Source organism: Strigops habroptila, chromosome 1 (assembly GCF_004027225.2).
Source record: "Strigops habroptila isolate Jane chromosome 1, bStrHab1.2.pri, whole genome shotgun sequence".
NCBI lineage: Eukaryota > Metazoa > Chordata > Aves > Psittaciformes > Psittacidae > Strigops > Strigops habroptila.
Window position 1 is genome coordinate 107,360,994 of NC_044277.2, and position 23,960 is coordinate 107,384,953.

The following is a 23,960-nucleotide window of genomic DNA, read 5'->3' on the forward strand; positions in this document are numbered from 1 at the left end:
TGAGCACTGAAGCCTTAGCAATTTGACAAACCAAGTATTTATTTAATTCATTCCTGAACAACAGAGACCTCTGAATTCATATACAGCACGTGTGCCTAGCATAAGGTAAGCATGTCCTAATAAGCAGGCTTAGAAAGAGCAAAAACATGATTACAATAAAATATAAAATTGACATTAGGAAACCATTAACAGCAGAGAGTAGAGAAAGAGCTCAAAGACACTATAATGCCTAAGGCTGGACAGTCTCATCCTAAATAAGAGTCCACAGCAGAACAAAATCGTTCGTTCGTGATTCGTTCGTTCAAAATCACTATAAAAATGTATCAAAATCCCAAAGGCCATGCCTACGGAAAGCAAATAGAAATTATAAAAAATAGGTAAATAAAACCAAAAAAGAAATCTGGTAAAGGCGTTAAGCATTTAAAAGGTAGTAGAAGCCTGACTGGAGCTAGCCAGCTGGAAGGGAAGATGGCTGCACCTACTGCTCTGCCCTGGCATGGCCACGAGAGGGCAGGGAAGGCAGAAACACACTGAGAAAAAGGTCTGTTGAGTGCCTGTGATACCAACTGCCACTGAATACAAGCAGGCAAGCAGAGAGAGGCCATTGGACGTACTAGTCATTCCAAACTGGTCAAAAATGTGGGGGAGAGAAAAAGGAGAAGAGTGCATTTGGCTCAACTAAAAGGTAAACCTCCCAGCATACCTATAAAATCTCTGCTGTAGTAATAGGCAGGCACAGTCCTATCTCCTATGGTTAATTTTTGTGTGAACAACAACTATGGAAAGGCTGAAAGCTCAGCAGGACTAGTCACAATTTATTTCTTTTGAAACATTTTTCACAGCCACCATGATTTCAGTAGAATTCAGAAAGTCACTGGAAAGAAGTACTTCTTTCCTACTACCTCCATTTGGATCAAAACCTTTAAAATGACAGAAGTGACTATTAGCAACAGAATCCACAGGTGTTAGAAATAAATATGCTTAAATATATGAAGAAGAGAAAATCTGAACTTAAGAGTATTACTACATTAAGCCTGTATTTTTTTTTTCCTCTTGGGAATACTGCAGAAATCTCAAAAGGTACTATTGTAGGGTTTTTTAAATAAATGCTTTGATTTATCTCCTCCTTGCTACATATCAAGTGTCACTTATCCTACCTTGGCAGCCTTGACAGTCTTAACTTTGAGCAGCATATCAACAAAAGCCACTCGCACTTTCTCTGAATTGTCATGAAGGCTGTGTCTGACTGTTGGCAGGAGCTGTTCCAGTAATGGATGACTTAGTTTGTTGTCCAAAATTACCGGTAGGCACTGCAAGGAAAAAAAAAAAAAAATTATTATCCCAAATAAATAAATGAGTAGATACGGAAAAAAAGATGTAACTAAAAATTGTTGAACTGGACCATGATACTTGTAAGCTTAAATTAAGTAGGGACACACACTGGGAATGCATATTTTTCTTGTAATATTCTTCAGTAAAAATTGCTGTGGTGATTTTACATTTCCAATGGACTGTATTTAATGAACTCATTTCAGCTGGAGCAGCTTCAGAGCTCCACTGAGGCCATGGCCTTGCCTTCTACCTGAGGGCATGATGTCAGGTACTTTTTGTGGCAGCAATACCAACTCCTTGAACTCTGCCAATTTCTGACTAAAAGTATGTCTTTTTTTGGAAAGTTCTTTTTAAATCAGAACCTTCTGCTTATCCAGTATAGACCCCCACAGAGCTGTAGTGGAGCAACTGATGATTAACATGAAGATAGCTCCAATTTAAGGCTGAACTGCCACGTACACAAAACCTTTCAGTGAAATACTGCTTAGAGAGTCTATTTTTCTGTCCAAGCTATTATTTATTTACCAGATGACAGAAAGATCTAGATGAACTAATCCTAACATACTGAACAATGCACGGGAGGCAGCATTCACAAAGAAACAGTATGTAATTGTATTCATCCAAACCTCAGAAACACAAAGTTAGGGTACAATATCATAACAAATTCGTGTATATCTTGGGATGGGTTAAAACCAGTGACATAGGAACATACTGGAACCTGCCTGCATACATTTTCAAGTCTAAGCATAATTTCTAATAGCTAAAATAACTAAATTATCTGGTCCAAACTATGTATATAAGACTGGAAATGCAAAGCGGTTGAGTCAAAGCCAAACAGTCACTAATGTAAAAGGGCTTGTTCATTCCAAATGCGTGGCTTTTATAAAACGTGCAAAACTTGCTTGTATTAGGAACTTTGTCTAAGTAATTTTGCAGAGTAATTTCCTTGACTTAAAGTGGCCTATACTAGAAACCTGTGCATCAAGTAAAATATAGAAGTGATAATTGTGATTTTAAATTTAGAAGAAAAGATGTACTTTAAAAACAGAGCATCGAACATCTGCGGATGTTGTATCACATGCCAGCTCTCCAATTAGCTTATTCAAGAGATCAGCAAGAATTGTTGGAGGAATCATCTCCCAGTATTTGGATGTTATCTGACTAACTCCGAGTATCCCTGTAGAGCGGACAACTGGATGAGGATCTTCTAAGAGACTCTAAAACAAAGAGAAGAATAATAATGTGAGAACAGTATTGTGACTCTACTGCTGTTTGACATTAACCTATCATAAACAAATAGCATTCCATTACCTTTTAATGATTATGCATATTCTTTCATACTATGAAAGAAATGTAATATTAATATTCCCTGAAGGCATTTTATTATGAAGCAAACTAGGAAATTTAAATCAGAAGCAAAATTAAGACAAATATTGGCAAATTTATTTTATTGGACTTTTGAAATATTTTATTTTTAAATAGCTCACATTCAGTCTTACACCAGTGACCTAGTTAAGACTGTTTAGACATACACGAGTTTACACTGGCCACTGCTCCTATGCGGCAATATAAAAACCTGAAATTCCTTCAGTTATCTGATGTTTACATTTTTAAAGACCATACTCAGGATTTCCCAAACATTTTCTTAATGAAAATACTATGCCCACTCTCACCCATCTAGACTAGTCTTTTAGGTTCTTATCTCCATTATACTTCATTCCAGAAGCATTCAGCAATACAGTAGTAAATTTCCACTGAATGCTTACGTATTAATTATAAAGCCCTCTTCGCCAATCCTAGGTTAAGGACAAAGATCCGTTACCCATGCATCTAGTCTTTCAAAAGCATCTTTCATTCACAGATTAATGAATAACAATCCCAAATATTAGCTTTTCAGCATTGAAAATGGTGCATATCATCTGTTGTGAACATACTACAGAAATGTAAAATATTAGTTAATTTTTGTATTTTCTGCATCATAGGCCTGTATTCCCCTATGTACACTACCCAGAAATTCCATAAATATTAATTGCATCAAAAGGTTATTTTTGAGTTATCTTTGATGAAAGTTTCATTTTTAACATTTTAGTTTCATTAAAACTTACAAAAAGTTCTTCAAACTGTTTCTGAATTTCATTGTCCATCTCTTCAGCGTTAAAACTGGGATCACGAACAGGAAAAGCATCAACAAACAAAAATGCTGCATTTGATCGAACTTCTGAGTTTCTGGCCTGTTACAGTGAAGGAAAAAATATTTTGTCAGTAAGCACAGACTGTTAATATCAAAAAGCATATCCTGTCAAATACTGTGCTCCAAGCACTTTTAGCTAGTTAGTGGTTTTAATTAAATGCAAGGAAGAGATGAATTTTTAAATATATGGAAGAACTTAAGAGTAACACACGATTTCTTTTTTTTCTCACCTTACATTTCTGCCCATTCAGTAAAACCTAAGTTATTCATACAATCAGCTTTCAGAGCATATCAATTTCAATGACCCTGAAGAGTCACACTCGGAGCCCTTCTCTCTCTCTCTAATGCAAGGTAAATTAAAAGCAGTTGGGATTTCTCTTGGTGAACTTAAAGCTGCTCTTCAGAATACAAGAATCTTGAATTCAAGCAGATTGAATTAATTAAAATGCTGCCAAGAGACAGGTGATTTAATTGAAAAGCTCAAGCCTATTTCTTCAAAACAGTATTTAGAAACTAAGTACCAGCAAGCCTGGAGAGCAGCTTATCCAACACAAACATACTCAGTTCTGCATCTATGCACATAAGTAATAGGACCATATTCTGAGCTCCAGGCAGCTCATCAAAAATCTAAGACAAGCCTCATAACCCTCAGACATTTTATCATTTGTAATAGTTCTCAATGTGTTACACTATATATTTCATTGGTTGTAGAGACCCAAATATAAAGAAAAATGAAAAAAGTGTATATTTAGACACTCAATCAGTGAAAAATAATTGGCCTTGTGGGCTCTTAAAGGACAGAAAAAGAGAGCAGGCAATGAAATGAAGAAAAGATGAAATTTAAAGCATCTCAGGGAGAAACCTGAAATCTAACCATCAGACTACACTGTATGTATCAAAGACAGCGCACAGTACAATGATAAGAGCCTGTGCTGATGTCTCTTGAAAGGAAGAGGAAAGGAAGAATTTTGATCAGATTTTGGGTTCAAGTTAAAACAAATGTGTACATATATATGAGACTATATATATACACACACAGAGTGTAATAAAATGAGCAAAGTAAGCTTAATTTTAGCAGTACAAGACAGTTCAGGGAACCTCCTGACTATTCTAATAAAACAATTTTCTTCTTCCCTTGTCATAAGAGATCAAAGGCAGGGAAAAGAAAAACTAGGATAACCATATAATATTTAGAACTAAATAAACTAATGGCAAATAAAAACCGAAAAGCACAAAAGAAATGAGCAACAATTACTTCATTTACAATTACTTTTGTATTTTCCTTCTGGACTGATCCTTATATGATGGGTCACATCTCTGGGTAGAAAAAAAAAAAAAAATCCAAATTCTTTGAGCCAATAAAATCAATAGCAATTCTAAATTTAATACTAAGAAGGCAAATAAAGCCCATATATATATTCTTTAGTTAGGGACTTGTGTTTTACTTTATTTATCATCGATAATATAGTCTAAAAATGAAAAGATTATAATTCTTAATTCAATTCTACAAAGCTGTAGAAAATCCTTTAACTTTGAGCTTGTCTATATTGAAGAATTAATGCATAACAAGCTAATATGTGAATTCAGGGTGAAATAGTTCTTCTTCACTAATTTTTCATGTGAAAATTAATTCAAGTATGGTTTTGTGCAATAACCTAGACCTTGTCTACAACAGCCATTCCAGAAAGTTAATTTTCATAAACTTTCTAAGTGTGTTACACTGCATTCCATTAAGCTCACTTTAATTCTGAACTGAGTATCCACAGTTTAAATTCCTGCCTTTAATTAATTGGAATTTATCCCAAATATATTTGCATATTCAAGCTCATAGTAGAGTAAATGTCTTCACAGAGGTAGAACCCAGGACTTTAAATTCATACCCTATTTTATTCCACACTAACTTTTTCATGCAAGAGGAGCCTGCAGTTATTTAAATGACTAATGTTTCTTTACCTTTATGGTTGTACTATTCTGAGGAACCTTCAGAACCTTTTTAAACAATTTTTTCTTTTCATTCAGTTAATTTTCAGAGCTTTCCTTTTAAGTTTCATCTAGTCTTAGTTCCTGAAATTCACTTCCAATTATTTAAAACACTGGTTTTCCCCAGTAAAAGTTAGTTTAAAAGAAACAACCAAACCACTTTAAAGGAACCACTTCCTTCAACAGCCTGAATTCCCAGAGGAGTGGTTCTTGACTTTTTGAGCTTGATAAGAAATGGCTTAATCACTACTTATCTCACAATAAATATCCATATTTTTATATTTATACAGCTTCTTATACTAATAACCAATCACTGCACAACTATCTCTACTATGTTTGCGTGAGACTTTTCATAATAAAGACATGAAAAAAGATGAAGAAGTTACATAAGGGCTTATATTATAAAAACTTTAAAAGTTCTATAGTACTTTATAAAATGTGTAGATAAAAGCCACAAAGGAAGCTTCTGTGATCCAAGTATTTGCAAAACAAGCAATTTAGGAAGAAACAGAGAACTATGCATTACAAATATGCATTCTCAGTTTAAAGATTTCAGAGATGAAATCCAGTAGTTTCAACACAAACAGTTCCGGAACCCTTTGTATTCTTACAACTGAAGTATTTTTCCTTTTGGCAGGAACGAGGAGTAAAGAAGTCCCTTTGTGAGTTGCCTTTCTGTTTTGTAACCAGTGTTCTAGAACAAGATTTGTTCTTCACTATATTAAATTAAGGATCTATACACTGGCTAAAATAGGAGCATCAAGCTGGTTATCTAAAATTAAACTGACATTTCAAACTTTGGAGCAGAATCCATAACAATAAGGACAATTATAAGCTTCCCTTCCTAGTTCTGTATCTTAAACTACTGTTTTTTTCTGAGTCACAGCAGCAGTTATCTTAAAAATGCCAAATACTTCATCAGTACTGTACAAAACATTAATTATACAAAAGTCACACAGCAAGACAGTGGCCTATCCAAACATAAATTGCTGAATTTTGATGTTCAGTCACATATTTCTTTTCACCAATCACAAATACAGTAGTGAATCATTTGGAATTCAGAATCTTAACTTGCATTGAATCATTACATGATTCATGTAATTGCTGCATTTTGATTTTTACAATCTACCCTTTACCATTCTGAAATCTACGTTCACAGCGGACTATTTTGCAGTATTAAAACAAATTTTCCATGACCTATTTGATATGCCTTTTACTGGCTAAGCTTAAAGTGCTTAACTACATATGTTGCAGCTGTCAAGAAAAAAAACCCAAACAAAAACAAACCCAAACTTAAAACCAAATAACAACAAAAAGACAGGAAAAAAGCAATGGGATCCAACCCTTAATGTAAGCCCAGGCAAGATACTGGTCGAGCAATGAGCCTGTCCATCTTCCCACTTCTACCGTAGGATTCCACTGAAACCAAACAGCTCTAAACTCCTTCCTGTAACTCATAAAATCCATTTTTAACAACTTTTGAAGTTGTTTTTAAATACTTTCAACTTCACGAACTTTAAAATACTTCTCTTACGGAAGATGCTATAGGACCAATAAGTAAATAAAACTTCAGTAAATTTTTACCAGCATTTAATTTGGCTGTAACAAATGGAATGTGTATGCTCCCACTGAAGGAATTTCATAACCTCAGATGAAATACAAGGTGTTCATGAAGAAGGAAGCTTGGCTTATCTTAATCATATGGTGTAACTGAGTAGTAAATGGCAGTAGGTACCCTTTTATCTGTACAAGCAATCCATACGAAGACATACACACTTACCTTAAAAGTACTAGAAGTCAGAAATTTCATTCTGAATGCTTAATTAAAAGTATATCCATAGCACATGAACATCTGTACATACAATCAAATTAGAATAAAAGGGTTTCTAAAATAATGATTAATAAATTAATTGAGCTGTATTCTAAGGCTGGTGATTAATCATAATGTCTGTCAGACTAAATCACCCTCTGAACATTTCTGGCTTTGATCAATAAAGCACTGATCACTCGGTAAAGGTCCTGGAAAACAGAATACAAGACTGCACAAAATTCATTGAGTAGATGAGAATACCAAACTCGGTGTTAGTCCCACTGTCTACTACAATCCTGTAAAGCACTCTGTGTACCTGTAAACAAAACTGGATTAAAGAAGTAAACTACATTAACAAATTATTGTGCAAACTATGCCTGATTACAACTTGCAAAGTTAATCTGCTGTAGTTGAGATGGTATATATGCTTATATTTCTTTTCCATAGCCATTTTAAGAGCAATTATTAAAACTGGAACATGTAGGAGGCACCCAAAATTCAGTAGATGGGGAAAGACAGACATATTTTCTGAAAAGGATAATTACCTTCAGTGCTCTCCAAAGGATAGGTTGATACAATCTGTAGAGCATTTCTTCAACTCCTTGACGAACTTTACTTTGTTTATGAAAATAACTCAGCACCTGAGAAAAACAAATCAACCAATCCCCCCCAAAAAACCCCAATTTTAACAGTACTTTCTACATTCAAGAAGAATGCAGTTGTCTCATCTAAGCCTTTATATAAGACCAAAGAGTTTTCCATACTATGGAAAATTATAAAACTAGACATATTAATTGACCTTATATTAAAAAGTCTCAAAAACCATAAAAAAGGAAATAGATCCAATAAATATCACATTTTATAACTATATAGATTCAATAGATCTATATAAAGATCTACAACTGAGAAATTCAATCATGGCTAGAGAGTTGGTTTCTCAGCAACCACTCATTTTTTGTTACAGGAAAAAAACTGGTTTTAAAGTAGCTGGCAGAAATACTTTGAAACCACATAGTTATCAACTACAGATAACTAAGCCATTTCTCTGTTAAGAACAAAGTAATATTACTTGGTAACTGAAGTTACCCAAATACAAATCTACAAACGTAACACATGCTTTTCATCAATACATATAAAATGTATCAGCATTCTTTGTGACTCAGAACTGTGTTAAGTTAGCTAAAGCCCCTTTCATTTTGAAATCTGGATTACGCAGAAAAAAAACCCAAAAAGACATGACCAGAGCAGAATATGAGAAAGGACATCATGTAACTTGATAGGAAAAATAAAGACATGATATAATTTATAAGAGAGTATGTAGCTCTTATTTCTACATGAGAATAATTCATCTAACCCAGGATTCATGGCAAATCAGTACTGTTTCATAATAGATTTCATTAGAACAGTGAGTATAAGATATTTGCAAAATGGTTTTATAATCAGAACTTTGAATTCAGAAGAGAGACTTGTATATGGTGCTTTCCCTTCCCCCCCCACTCTTCCAATAAAATAGCCCAAACTTTTCTCAAGTGAATGACTGTGTTTAGTCACTCTTAATTGCTACAGGAACTTCTGGATTTTAAAGGACAATTTCTAAATCAAATTCTTGCATACTGAAACACAACGTATCACTCAAATTTATTCCGAGACCCACTCCCCTCGCAACTCAAGACAGATATATTTACATCACTGTCCTCTTTCAAGATCATAAGTTTCTGAGTCTGAAAAACATGAAATGCCCTGTCAAAAGCCTCAATCAGGAATCACAGGACAAGGGAATCCACTATGGATATGAGAATCTATTTAACATTTGATTAAAAACAAAACAAACCCCAAGAAATCAAACCAAAGCAAACTGAAAAAAAAGAAAAAAACCACAGGATTGTATACTAGTATATCAAGCTATATATTGCACATACTGTATGCTCCAGCATGTGTATATTTGGGGAAAAGCATGGGAGGTGAAGGGGCATAGGCCAAATACAAATGCCTTGTCTTAAAAAAAATCTCTGCACTGCTCATTCTGCTTCAAATGTTTTGTTCATTGATAAAAGCCACAGATAGACAACTAGAATCTGTAACTGAATAAGGATTGTCCCTATAAACATATATACAAAGCCCCCATATATAACAAGACCAAGTTTAGTTCCAGACCCATGTACTAAATTTGCCTCAAGGAGCTTATGACATTTTGTCCTTGTGACGGACTATGGAAAAGTCAATTTTCCATGTAAAGAAAAGCTCAGACCACAGTCAGCAAAACCTATTTCTAGCACTCTGAAAAATCCCCTTATATTTCTACTTTTGAGCACCAAAGACAAATCTGGCGCAAAACCATAAGCAGGCTCCTCCTAAAATTTGTTCTAATATTATTTCTCAGAACATGCTATCTTTTAAGCAAGTATTTGTGGTGGGCTGGCCCTAGTCACCACTTAAGCAATACATAGCCACTCACTCAACTCCCTGCTTGATGGTGGTAGGGAGAGAATTGGAAGAGAAATGAGGTAGGGAAAGAACTGGAAGCAAGACAACTCATAGGTTGAGGTAAAGACAGTTAGTAAGTGAACGCAGGAGGAAAATACTTCCCTCCCACCCCCACCCAAAACAAGTGATGAAAGTGCAATCAATCACTCACCACCTCCCATAAGTCCACCAATGCCCAGCCTGTCTCAAAACAACGGCTACCTCCACAAAATACACTTCCCCTTAGTTTTTATTGCTGAGCATGGTATTATATGGCATGTAATATGCCTTTGGTCAGTTTGTGTCAGCTATTTGGCTCATCCCCAGCCTGCTCTCTAGGGAAACAGTAGTGAAGAGAAACCCTTGACACCATGCAAGCACTGCTCAGCAGCAGCTAAAACATTGGTGTTATCAACACTGTTTTGGTCAACAAATCCAAAACACAGCACCATACAGCCATTTATGAAGGAAAGTAATTCCATTCCAGCCAGACCTAGAACAGTATGTTAGTATGAAATGGAAATTTTTTATAGTCACTGATATGATTCTGATGCTACTAGTTCATTTCATGCTTTACAGTAACTTACCTCTCTAACTTTAGAATGAACAGGAGAACTTCTGGGAAGATGAATTCCATGATGCATAAAATCCTGAATGCAGTTATGTTCAAGCATCTACAGTAAAAACACACATGCTACTGTTAACACAATAAAACAATAAGTACTGTAGGCTGTGCAACAAGTTTTATTTTCCTCTAAAACAAACAACTGAAAATAGTCTTATAGTCTATAATAGATATTATTTCATACTTGGCTACTGCTTGGCTCAAATATTTCCAAGTTATGCGCCTCTGTCTCCATAAACTGATTTTCAAAATTCCAGAATATACAATTAATCTAATTCTCAGAACCAAGTCTGCTACGCAAAAGCACCTCCACATAGTAAATAAGAATTATTTGGTATCTGAAATTTGGCTGTAGCATTGTTATGATGCTGTAACTATGCTTTTGATCATCTCCATGGAAGTCCACAAGAACTAGGTAAACATTTAAGCTATCATATAGACTTGTACATACTGAATAAAAGCTTCAATAACTCAGATAACTAGTGTGTTTATGAAAAACACAGCACTGCACCAGCTACTAAGAAGGAGAAAAACAACTGTTACAGCTGAACCCAGGACAGCGTGACATGCTGTTATTCCCTGACAATGCTGATGGGGCTCTTTCCTTAGGGAAATAATTTCTTAAAGCCTCCTTAGGAACTGTTTTGAGATTGCAAAGTCATGTATCTTCTGCACCTTGCTATCTAAATGAAATTTCAAGCATCATATTACCTCTACAAATTCTCCTGACACCTTCTTCCAAGCCCTGAAGTAAACTTCTGAAATGTATTCCATCAAGAATCTGTATGAACATATGGGAAACACATTCAAGCAAGCATCCTAACCATATCTATGTACAATTCATAATTGTAACAACATGAAGTTTTTGTTAAGTACCAATATTATTCTTAATTCTGTGCATTATCATTATGTTTTACAAGATGAAATTAAAATTACCATGAAAGTCTACACTGATTAATATGGGCAAAGTTAACTGCTAAGTAATAAACCCAAGCCTTATTAAAAAACAAACAAAAAAAAAATCTCTTCTGGTGGGAAAGTCAAAACATTAGCATAGATTTTATCCTATATCTCACAATTAATGCCTTCAATTTATAAAGATGTACAAGTATACATTATTCTAACTAAAAGCATAAAAAAGCCTCTGATTTTAATATAAAGAATTTATTCTGCAATATTTCACTGAATAATCACAAGAAAAATAAAAAACCAAACAAACCCCTACATCTTTTCATCCATCAGTCGTCAGGCTATGATCTTGCAAGGCACTTCTTACTAGAACATCTCTATATAGAATCTCAACAAAATAGCCTGCTCATAGGAAAAAGTAAAAACACCTTACAGAAGGTGAAATGGACCTGCGATTCTCACACAAACACTTCAAATAATGCAGCACAGTTTATATAAAGTCTTTTGCTTTAGCTAATGCTAAATAAGCATTTTACTACACCTGTAATTGTACACAGAGGCATGTGCAGAACAACTATTAAATGAAGTTGCTAAAACAATGCAGTAGTTATATTCAGCAGATTTGAAGGTATCTGGATTCTGATATATTTTATCAATATACTAGCTATTATAGAGCGTGAGACAAATGAGATTTTAGCCAAGCTTTTAACGATCACTAAGAACTCTAACTGTGATGCATACCTTGGAAAGAATTGTAATTGGTTTTTAACAGTTCCATGTATCATTTTAATGAAGTTTACATTCCAGCTGAACAAAAAGCTCAAGAACCTTCTTCCCTGTTGGGATACAAAAAGAAGAAAAACAAGAGAAGTCAAACCCCAGAGGAATACCCAGTTTAAAAGCCACCTCAAAAATCAGTAAATACAGAGCTCAAAGATCAAAAGAAGTGACACTTTTAATTTTGAAAAGCATAAGTGAGATTGTTGTGGGGATAAAAAATATTTTTAAACAGAATGCAAGCATTACTGTTATGCAGACTGTAGAGAAAACACAGACCAAATGAACATGTGGATTACATATCTGCCTGCATTTTTTTCAATGTCGATTCTGTTTTAGTGTGACTTCAAGTAGTACTCCATAATGATAAGGGACTCTGCAACACAGAACCCTCAACAAAGCCCCATCATCAGAGCTCTGTCAAGTGCAGTATCATTGCAGGATGAAACTGTAATGACAGTGAAGGTACAAATAAAACAGTGTGACAACCCCGCCAGCACTGGATACAGAAGCATATTTGAACAAAGCCACAGAGAACAGCTAAGCCACTGAGGAAATAAATGTTCCGATTTGCAACGACAATTCCTTTCTTATTGCTTTATGAAAGGTAATATTTGAAACCTCCTGGAGCTGCTTTAATTCATGAAAAGAAAAAAAAAACCAAACCAAAAACCCACTATTCTTTTTTTTCCTGAATTAGTTTTCTTCCATTTTAGCAAGTCAGAAATGGTGATAACAAATCTGATAAGCAACAGAATTTTTGAAAGAAAAGGTACTGGAAGGATGTGGATGGAGGAAATAAGCTGTTGCTCTTCTGGAATCAGCAAGATCTGCCCATGGAATTAGAGCCTTACACAGTAAATGTACAGACAGCCTCTCTGGCTTATCTCACAGATGAAGTAAAGGGCATTCACGTTCTGAGACTGAAAAGTTTGATCATACATAAGGGTGAGTCAGCCAGTTGTAAGGGCCCTTTATACCTGTCAGCTTCCTAGGCAAAAATAAATCAGGAAAATTAACAAAAAAGTGCAATAGTAAAGAGCACATTGGCAGAAGCTCAAAAGGTGCACTGAACAATTAGCAGAGGTTCAAAGGCACTTCCATCAAGGGCTGGACCAACAGTTATGTTCAGACCTATGACAAAATAGAGAAAATAAGGCTGAGAATGCCAGACATACTTTGAGCTGGAATACCATAGGGGTAGAGGGAAGGAAGCATATGGGCAGAAGCTACCCTTTATCAGGTGGAACTGATAGGTTCAAAGCTTTCAGGTCAAAAAGTAATTCAGATAATAAAAATCAAGAACTAAAGGCTAAGTACAATGTCAAAATCCTTGTCTACAGGTCTGACAGAATCATTCCCATTGTCAATGAGAGCTTCTTCTACCAAGAAAGAAAATAGATAGAATGAGAAAAAGTCACTTGTCTCCAGCTTTGGTGGTACAATATATATATTGGAGTCCCAGTGGTGCAGTCTTTCATCAACATCCCTGACAAACCGAAAGGTCAAGGGAGTCTTGACTGACAGCTTCTGCCTCAACAAGGCAAAGATGAGGACAAACTCCAACTCACCTCACCTTCTACAATCCCAACAGCAAGACAGATGAAGAAAAATCACAGATAGCCTTCAACCAATTCTTTTTTGCCTTAGATTTCAAGTGATTGACCCTGATCCTGAAATGATACTAAGTGCCTCTAGTTTAGTCTGCTGCTTGTGATCAATGGATCCGAAACGATTAGTTATCAACATAGTCAGTGTCATGAAAGATAAACTGGTGATAGGTGAATAAGACTGTGAACTTGTAATCTTAGGAGTTAATACATTAACAGAGTGTTGGGCATCTGGTACCGCTTTGCTTGTGGACATGGTACATATGACTTTGTTTTCTGCACACATAGAACGTTAGCAAGGAGGAAGAGAGTATTACAGGTCTACCTCTAAACCACAGTAATACATGCTTTGCAGGGCCCTCCAGCTGTTTGACTGGAAGCCTCACCTGAACAACAATGTTTTCATAAATCAGAGATATAAATTCAGAGGATCACTCCACTAATGCAGCCTGAAAATAAGCCCCTGAGAAATACTACTGTGTGTTGAACAGCACAGTCTATGAAAGCAGAAGAACTGCTCATCTTGCAGTGAGGCATAAATGTGCAATTCTGTATCAGTTTAATCTGATCTAGAACCAGAATACCACTTTCCTGACCTTCCCCTTCCCTTCATCCTTGCATAGGATGAACCAGCCCAGGCAGTTCATGTGGCTGAAAAATAAGCTTTCTAGGAAAAAAACCTAGAATCAACTTCTTCAATCAACCCATGACACAGCTGCTTGAGTATTCATACTGTGAAAAGGGCAATAAGAATGCTAGCCCATGGCAACACAGGATCATTGCACCCTGGAGTCACATCAGCTTAAGCTGCTACGGAGTTACGCTCTATGTGTACTCTAAAACAAATTAGGTATACTTTTCTTTGGAACTGTAGAACAAGCTTGCAGGCACTAAAGGAAGTATTAGCCCTGATACATGGGAGTTGCCTTAGTGTATCCCAATTTTAGTCAAAACAAAATCATCTTAAAATACAATGTGTAAGTAACAAAAATCCTAAACAAACAAAACCTAAAACTCCCAAACACATACACAAAGAGCAAACAAACACATACCAAAAAAACAAAAACAATCCACACAAGAAACTTAGTGTCAGGTATCCAAAATCTGGTCTATCAAACATTTCACCTAATGTATTAGCTGTGACCATTTTCATAATGCTATATCCCCATACTGCCACAATCATGCAGCAATCTCAGAGCTCATTTTATGACAGAAGTTCATTTATTCCATGAAGGGAATATACATATATTAAGCAGGCAAAGAGGAGTTAGAACTTCAGAGCAATGTCAGGTTGTCTTGTCATCTTACCAGAAAAAAAGCTTTGAAACTACTATCTTGGTGCACAGGCACAATCTAGAGACTACAATACAGCAATTTATCACTGAGAGAAATGTAGGGAGTCAAATAAAATAATTCTCATTTTGCTGTAAAGTTGAGTTTTTCTTACGCTACTTTTAAAACAGACTTACAGCAATGCAATCTTCTAAATGGAATCACTTAGAAGGGAAATTATTTTGCTACAGTTATCTGTCTCCAGTAAGAGAAAAACTGCTTAAAAGAGAATTATACCAGGGAATGGTTTTAAGTATTGAGGGACATGCACTGGAAGCGAAGCACTTGGTTCTTATTACCTCAGGATACATGAACTTCGGTGATGTTATAGACATATACTTTTACACTTTAGTTTGGAATAGGAATAAAGAGTTTTCCAAACGAAACAGAATATCAACCACTTATAGCTTTGAGTCAGAGCTGATGTGTCTCGTATTGCTACCTACCGCACTGTAAAAAAAGGCTTAATGTAAAACCATTAAAAGTAACCAAAGCCCACTCACCTAAAATCACAATAAAAGTTTGCTTACCTCTTCTTTCTTAATGTGTTTTACACTCATAAAACACTGAAGCAACAAGTCCTTGACTTCATTAATCTCCTCTGAATAATAATCAAAACTAAGTAATGTCTGATGCAGATTCCATACACGAACTATATCTGCACCCTGGCGAGAGAAAAGAAAACCCGCAATATAGTGAAGTAGATATAGCTTCAATGTGAAAAAGCATTTAGTGGATTTGATAATGAATTTGAAATTCATTGTTACTGACAGAAGATTTTCAGATTGTAAAATTATGAACATCACTTGACTTTTACCACATCATTGAGAAAAATTACAAAAAGGTGTAGTATTATTTTAATATGCAGACATACTAACTTCCAATAACTAAAGAGATGCTCAACTACAGAAAGAAAGCAGTTATTTCATGCAAAATAGATGAAAGCTTTTGAAACTTCATACAATGAAAGCAGCTAACAGGAAAAATAAAGGAAAGAAAGAAAATAAGTAAAGAAGGTATTTATTGGGTTAGTGCAAAAGATGTATCCCACAATACTCCAAGTAACTCACACATTTAAAAGAAGAATTTCAGTCCCTCAACAGAGAAATAAGGAATTATTTGTAGAGAGATACAAAGTAACAGAAAATGAAGCTTCCCACAGAAGACGTCTCTGTGGATAACTGAATGTAGTATTTAAAACCTGAATTAAGAGTTAACTCCTATTGAAACTTTGGTCATTGGACTTGGGAAAAAAAAAAAAAAAAAAAAAAAAAGGAAAAAAAAAAAAACAAGGGAGGGGGAAAAAAAAAAACCCAAAAAACCCAAATGGTGAAAAACCTCACCCAAGTTCACTTGTGAAATTGATGCCAAAAATCTTTAAAGTTTGTTCTAGGAAAGGCAACTTATGCAAGAAATGCGAAAAAGGCACTTCATAACCAACAAGTATCCTAAATTGCATTAACTGAAAAGCACTAGGACATGGAAAACAAGGTAACTTAATATTTCTTGGAGTATACAATAATAATCTAGAAGTCAATACAGCTTCACCATACCGTAGCAGCTTTATTCAGGCTTTTTCTTAGCAGGATGATAAATAGAGTCTTCCCTAGCTGCTCCTTCCCTTCCAGGCCTTTCTCTCTCCACATTTCACATACACGCTGGATAGCACCCTGTAGGTTTTTTTCAGGTTCAGGTAACACAAGAAGAATACCTACAACAATAAAATAAGTATTTACTACAATGAACCAAGTTATTCCTGTAAAACACTAGTCTGTTAGCACACTAAATATACCTCATAATGTCAACCAGCTCTTGCCACATTTACACATCTTAACAGCTTATTCTTACTGTGGGTATTTAGGCAGCTTTGTTAACTCTAAGGTTTTGGCCAAGTTTTTGGATAACAACAAAATCTGAAGTTTTGCCTTAAAAATAACATAAGACACAGCATTAGGAAAGCTATCTGTCATTGAGTTAACAGTTTGGAGAAAGAAAAAGAATTAAGTTCCAACTTCTAGATTGTGTAACTGATTTTGAAGTAAATGCTCACTTAATTTTGTCTCACAAATAAAAGCTTACATCAGTACCAACTTTTCCTCTGTAAATTGTGTTCCATAGGCCTGTCAAGTCAAACAAAAAGCCTAGTACACTCATCTGCTCAAACAGTATAATGCTGTATTCTATAATAGATAAGTACGCACCATTTAATATAAAAACACATTCTGTAAGAGCTTTGTAGTTTACAGTTTCATCCACTGCAGGTATGGAAGCAGAAACTACAGCTGTCACTCCTTGGATCACAGCTACAGTTTGTTTCTGAAAGAAAAAAAATGTTGAGGAAACAATTCTGCAATTTATTTTAAACTCAGAAGATAACTATGACAAGAAATAAACCTTAGCAACAGAGAAAAGCTGAATTATTATTATGCTTCCATTTTGAAGAAAAAATATACTGGCCCCCAAAACCTATCAAATAAGAAGAGGCAAAATCAAAGGTTTTTAAAGCACATCCATTTCAAAAAGTTTGAAAAGTGCTTTCAGCTCCTGCTAGTAGATAACTCGATTACTGTACAGGTGTATCCATTCCTGCATTAAAAACTTTATCTGCAACAAAACCACTCAAACACACATCTATTTCAGAGCTAAAAAGACCCTAATTAGCATAGTCTTTGCAACTCAGAAATGTGTAGATCTGGTGACTTTAGATCCAGGTAAGTGATTCTATAGGCCTCTGTACATGCAGTTGATTTTCTACAAGCCTTTTGGTCTCCCAAATGACTTCCCCACTGCATTTCTTTTTTTCCTTCTGAAATTAAGTAACCTTTTTCCTCAGCATTCTCCAGACTATGTGCATTACAGTGCAGAAGACAGTATATGAGGGTCTGAGTCAGAGAAATTCTGTATAAGCTAAATTTGTGGGAGGAGTCTTCAAATCTAGATTTCAGTGTCTTCGTTCAATAAAAAGACATAATAAAAAAGGTTGTGAATTTCTTATAGTATATGCCAGACACTTAAGGAACAACTGAGATATCAACATTTATTTATGGAAATAAGACATACAAGAAGGCCACTCAACCTTAGTGAAAAATGTAAGTCCCATCTTTCCTAATTCAAATTAACAGCAGAACTAATATTTTATAGTATAGACCAATCATAAGTTCAGCTTAAGCCAAGCATGACAGTTAAGAAATCAGTTCAGAATGGGGCAGAGTGGTGATGTTTAGAACGGACCTCATTTGAGGTCCAAATTCTTGCATGTTCTCAGATGCTATAGAAATATTATATTTTATTTCCCAGAAAATATGAAATACTTATGTTTTTAGTTTACAAGATTTTTACCGTTTCTGGAACTATCTCAACTTCCATGTCATCATTATTTTCATCATTACTTTCATCATCTTTGATCCTCTGCCATGTTTCCACAGGGTTCTCCATCAAACACTCTGTCAATAGCTGCATCAGTCTCTCCCATAGTACTTCTTTTTGCTTTCTTGGCAATTCTTCAAGTAGTTCATTCAAGTCAAAACGATCAAACGTATTTTTCTGTGAATGATCAGAAGATATCACACAATTCCACATCAGTGAAGTGATTTATATTTCATCATCATGCTGATTGACAGCAACTGATCATGAGCCAGCAGTGTGCCCAGGTGGCCAAGAAGGCCACAGCATCCTGGCTTGTATCAGCAATAGTGTGGCCAGCAGGGCCAGGGCAGTGATCATCCCCCTGTGCTCAGCACTGCTGAGGCTGCACCTTGAATACTGTGTTCAGTTCTGGGCCCTCACTGCAAGAGAGATATTGAGGTGCTGGAGCATGTCCAAAGAAGGGCAATGAAGCTAGTGAAGGGTCTAGAGCACGAGTCTTATGAGGAGCGGCTGAGGGAACTGGGGTTTTTTAGCTGGGAGAAAACAAGGCTCGGGGGGACCTTATCGCTCCCTACAACTACCTGAAAGGAGGATGGAGCCAGGAGGTGGCTGGTCTCTTCTCCCAAGTAACAAGCAATAGGACAAGAGGTAACAGCCTCAAGCTGCACCAGGGAAGGTTTAGATTGGATATTAGGGAAAATTTCTTCACAGAGAGGGTGCTCAGGCATTGGACAAGGTTTCCCAGGGAAGTGGTGGAATCACCATCCTTGGAAGTGTTCAAAAAACATGTAGATGAGGCCCTCGGTCATATGGTTTAGTGGTGATTTTGGCAATCCTGGGGTAATGGTTGGACTCAATGACCTTAAAGGTCTTTTCCAACCTACTTGATTCTACAATCATATTTCCTAAAATTAACACTTTTTTTACATTAAAGATTAATTTCCATTCCTCTGCAGTTACAGAGCCCTTGGCAGCGACACTACTGAACATAAATCACATCCCCATAACATCAACTCCTGTTTCTCATGTGTTCCGAATACTTCGTTCCCAAGGGAGACAATTCCATACCCTTAACTAAGCAGCTCAAACTGCACAGAATTGAAGTGCCTGATCATATCTTTGCTATCTTAAATATAGCTTGATGATGGCTCTGGAAGAAAACACTTTTGCAAGGACTAGAAATGTAAGTCAGTATGGCCATAGGGACAGTACTAGAAATTCTGGGGTACAATCTGCATACAACAGTGCTCTGTATACTGCACTATTTTAAAGTGCCCCCCTCAAACCTAACTCCTGAGCACATTTACGCCAGACTTCCCTCTTAAGCTTTACTGAATGGGAAGCAACTATTAGTGTCTATAAGAGACTTGACTAAGAAACTGATCTGAACTATTTCCTCAGAAGAAGCTTGCTACAAGAATTTACCTCAAAGACACAAAGTGCTTGTTAGCATCAAAGAAGGGTAGGCAACCTGCTAGGAAAGGGACTACGCAGAGAAAAGATGAGAAGAAAGAACAGGCACAGCCAAGAGGAAGTACAGGTAATTTCCAAGACGTAATTTGCAATACTGAAGTGAAAGTTTACCAGATCAAAAATATTTTGGAGGAAAGAGGGAGAATGTCCATGATCTTGGAATAAAAATAGTTTCAGTTTGCAGATACCCTAAAAACCAGAAATCAAAAAGAAAAAAATGAAGTTCAAGGGAAGAAGAAAACCAGAAAATAAATAAAGAAGCAGCACTAAGTATTAGAAGATTCTCAGAAGGGTATAAGAAGAAAGATCCTGTTACATATTTATAACAGAATTTCTATCCTATACAGCTGGAAACAAATACAATAAACCAGAGTCCACACAGGGAATTCTGCAGCCCTCTATTTCAAACAAACCCAAAAGACAGGATATCAAGATTCTACTGTTTTGAATGAAAGGAATGAATTTATAAGATGACTAGAGCTTTCTGATCTTTCTTTGGGATGACAAAATTATTTCAAAACCTATGAAGGAAAAGGATGTCATCAAATGATAGTCATATACATGATTCCTATTTTCCTGCCTAAGAAATAATGTATTTTCTTGAATTGGAACAGGATTCAGCAGAAAAAATTATCAGCACCTGATAAAGACATCAGTGAACAACACCACAATATAGTAGTATTTTTAAAAGATTACAAAGAAAAATAAATTAAAAGACCAAGGCAAACATTGGAAAATTAGCAAACCCCTGGAATTTTAGATGATGTGAATGAAACAAAACATTGAGAGGAGGGAAAAGGAAAATTAAAGGGGAGGGGTGGAGTGTAGAATGAGAGACAATGAAAGAAGCAGTGATGCTAAGAACAGAACTGTAAAAACAAGTTAAAAAGGCAAATTATGAGGCTAGAGCACAAAATAGAAGAAACGGAGCATAAATATAATACAAAAACTGAGGAAAGCAGTGAGTCTCTAATCACACTTTCCTCTTCTTTCTACATTTATATATCAAAATATCTATCAAAATATCATTTATTACAATCAAAAAGTAATCTGAAGGTTTATGTTCCCTTATGCTATGAAGGCATGAAGACAGTTCTAATCAATATACTCATTATAGCTGGTAGCACAGAGTTTCCAGCAATATTGGCAACAGCTGAAAACTGCTGCAAGACAACTGTTGTGAATTGGTGATGAAAAATAGAGGGATGAAAAAAACAATTTGTAATCCAAGTAGACCAAGATATGTTAAAATAAATTGCTGGGTGACAATGGCAGAAACAACATGACCAAATTAATCTAAAAGGAAACAAAGTACTGTATGTTATCTTAAACAGAGCAGTTTCTTATTAAAGTGTTCAGATTTGGGGAAAAAAACAGGAAGCAAACTTCAAGCAAAGGCAATCTCATAATACAGTTGTCATCTATAACTACATATGGGAGTGCAAATAAAAAACCTAGCAAATTTCTTGGAAAAAGGGATTCAATAACTTTTGGGAGACAAGCATTTCTAAGCTTATTACAGAGAATATGATCCCTATCATAGAAATCCTACATTTAATACATTTGCTACATTAGTAAACTAGTTCATTCCTCTGTGGACATCGAGGTCAACTGATCCACTTTATCCTGATAAAGGTCATATAAGGATAACACTGACTGGAAAGCTTAAGAAACTCACCTGACAATAGCATTTATTAAGGCTAACAAAAGGTGTTCAGGAGAAATCGTGCTTAGTGGAAAATGCACATTATTATTTCATATTACTATGCATTATCATATACACAACGTGAGAACGAACTTTTAATTAGTATATTTCAGTGAATTTGTTTTGTTGTTCCTCCAGCTTCTCTTTACACTCATTTAGAGAGCAACCTATCCCATCCCTACAACATTCGGAGATAAAAAGAACTGTCAAGCACAGTTACACACACACTAAAGAATAAGTGGGCAGCCTAAACTATCAAATGAATGAACAAATACTAGTGAAACATGCCTCTGCTATGCTTGCATATTAGTTCATATTTATTACACAGCAATAAATTCTTTCATAGGTTGAAATAATAAAAAAATCCACCAATACTTCATCAACATCAAATGAATACTTTTTTTTTAGTATTACCACAGTATTAATCATTCTAAAAAAAACCAAAACAAAACTGCATATACAACAACCAGATCTTTAAAAAATAGTTGATTCAGGAATAGCAAAATTTCATATTCTACAACTTTTTCAGCTATGTTCCCTCAAGTGCCACTTGAACTTATTTTCTACAGCAATTATTCTAACACATCTGCAGGTATCAGAAAAATAGTCTCTATCCCCACGTCACAAAATTTCTGCACTAATAACAGACTTAAGATATTATTAGTCACACACATGTATCACAGCTTACTTACAGGATGCTGAGTATAACGCAAGAAGTCTTCAATTGAATCCTTAGATACAATTTCTAGAAATGCTTCACGTTTCATTTTGGTCATGTTTTTCCTTGCTTCTTAAACAAAACAAAATGTTAAGAGAAAATACTGTCTCTCAAAACAAGATCATTTTCGGTCTTGGTGAAGAATGTATGAACTTACATTCTTCATCTACATAGTTGTAAATAAAAGATGTTTTCCCTCTAAAATACTTTATAGTTATCTAAATCAGCATTTAAATTCATAACAACACTAGGCTGCAGTACTTGCATGCTTTCTCTGTAGTTGTTTGGGGTTTTTTTACTAAACAAGTCTTAAAACAAAAGAATGTTTTATTGGATACTTTGATTTTTAAGAAGTGCATTATCCAGCACACCCCCCTATTTAGGTAGCCATCCTTCCCGACGACAACATTTACTTTTATTAAAAGTACATCCCTGTCAGTGTTCAAGGCCAGGTTGGATGGGGCTTTGCACAACCTGGTCCAGTGGAAGGTGTCCCTGCCCATGACAGGGGGGTGGAACTAGATGATCTTAAAGGTCCTTTCCAACCCAAACCATTCTGTGACTCTACTCATGGGCAGCAGGATATTTTCTCCTTTTCTTTCCTGTCAGGTGAAGACTATGGGAAAAGGTCAAAGCCACTTCTTGACACCGAGAGCTTAATTCACGCACCTAAGCATTCCTTTCACCCTAGGTGATTCCTGACGTGCTTTTCCCGCCCCTACCAGCTGGAGACTGCCTTACGCAGCCCTTACTGCGTGTGAAGCCGTGACAGCGGGGCGGGTGCCTGCCCGGGGCACGGTCCGGGCCAGCCAGGGCTCGCCGAGCTGCCGCTATGTCCAAGGCCCAGCCCCACAGGCCGCCATACGCGCCCCGCGGAGCAAGTGGGAAGAGAGACGCGCCGCTTACCTAGCGCTCCCTCAGACCGGAGTCCTCATCGACCAATGGGTTATGTCTCCCAGCGCGGAGCTGCCTGCGCAGGAAGGAAGCAAAACCGGCCGGGCACGCAGAGGGAGAGCCGGCGCCTCCCAGTAGCACGGCTCTCAGAAAGACCGGCCCGTGCCAATGCCCCGACGCCGGAAGCGGCCCCAACCGCGGCACCGCTCGCAGCTGCGGCAGCGCTCCCCGGCCCCCTCCCGCCCCGCGCTCACGCTGAGGCGAGGCCGGGGCCCGGCCCTGCCCAACGCGCGCGCGCGCTGCCGGCACTTTCGAATTCTCCCGCGGCGGCCGTTGAGCGCGGGGCGGGCGGGCGCGCGCCGCGGAGCTCGCGTCTCGCGAGAGCTCGGCCCCTGCCCCTGGCCGGCTGGCGGCAGCGCTGGGGCTGCTGCTGAGGGGCCGGGGATTGCGGCGGCGGGTGTTGCCCCGGGTGACCGGGAACCTGGGTGTTAGCGCTGCTCCCCCGGTGCGGGACCGCGTTCAAAACCCGCCTTTTCGCCTTCGTGCGGAGGGGAGAGCTGTTTTCAGTCAGGTGCTGCCGGGGTGACTTTCGGTTTCCCGCTGTTGCTCCCAGCCCGGGCCGCCGCTGTTCTCATCCCCCGACCACCTTTGGTGGAGCAGCGGGCTGAAGGGCAGGCTGCTGCTCCGGGATCGCGGGGGGACCAGAGAGGCTGGGATAGGGGAGATGCGCCAGGAAGTAGATGTCCCCGGAGGGGCCAGGCCCAGTGACGAGCAC

The 23,960-nt window shown here is 37.1% G+C and overlaps 1 protein-coding gene across 3 annotated transcripts in view; it reads right to left on the minus strand.

Moving 5' to 3' along the window:
* The window catches only part of NCAPG2 (non-SMC condensin II complex subunit G2), a 42,943-nt gene extending 19,535 nt beyond the window's left edge, over nucleotides 1–23,408 (minus strand). Inside the window, exons 1-13 of one of the 3 annotated variants that reach the window (XM_030503520.1) lie at nucleotides 23,198–23,408; nucleotides 22,266–22,360; nucleotides 18,369–18,572; nucleotides 17,231–17,345; nucleotides 16,583–16,740; nucleotides 15,560–15,694; nucleotides 12,052–12,146; nucleotides 11,113–11,182; nucleotides 10,364–10,450; nucleotides 7,859–7,954; nucleotides 3,438–3,563; nucleotides 2,370–2,549; nucleotides 1,158–1,310 (exon numbers count right to left, since the gene is read on the minus strand). In XM_030503520.1, the coding sequence (XP_030359380.1) occupies nucleotides 1,158–1,310; nucleotides 2,370–2,549; nucleotides 3,438–3,563; nucleotides 7,859–7,954; nucleotides 10,364–10,450; nucleotides 11,113–11,182; nucleotides 12,052–12,146; nucleotides 15,560–15,694; nucleotides 16,583–16,740; nucleotides 17,231–17,345; nucleotides 18,369–18,572; nucleotides 22,266–22,349 (1,503 nt within the window). In that variant the 5' untranslated portion in view covers nucleotides 22,350–22,360; nucleotides 23,198–23,408. Of the gene's footprint in view, nucleotides 1–1,157; nucleotides 1,311–2,369; nucleotides 2,550–3,437; nucleotides 3,564–7,858; nucleotides 7,955–10,363; nucleotides 10,451–11,112; nucleotides 11,183–12,051; nucleotides 12,147–15,559; nucleotides 15,695–16,582; nucleotides 16,741–17,230; nucleotides 17,346–18,368; nucleotides 18,573–22,265; nucleotides 22,513–23,197 lie in introns of those variants that run through there. The other 2 variants (XM_030503528.1, XM_030503537.1) reach the window with 2 other exon arrangements.
* Nucleotides 23,409–23,960: the final 552 nt, after the last annotated feature.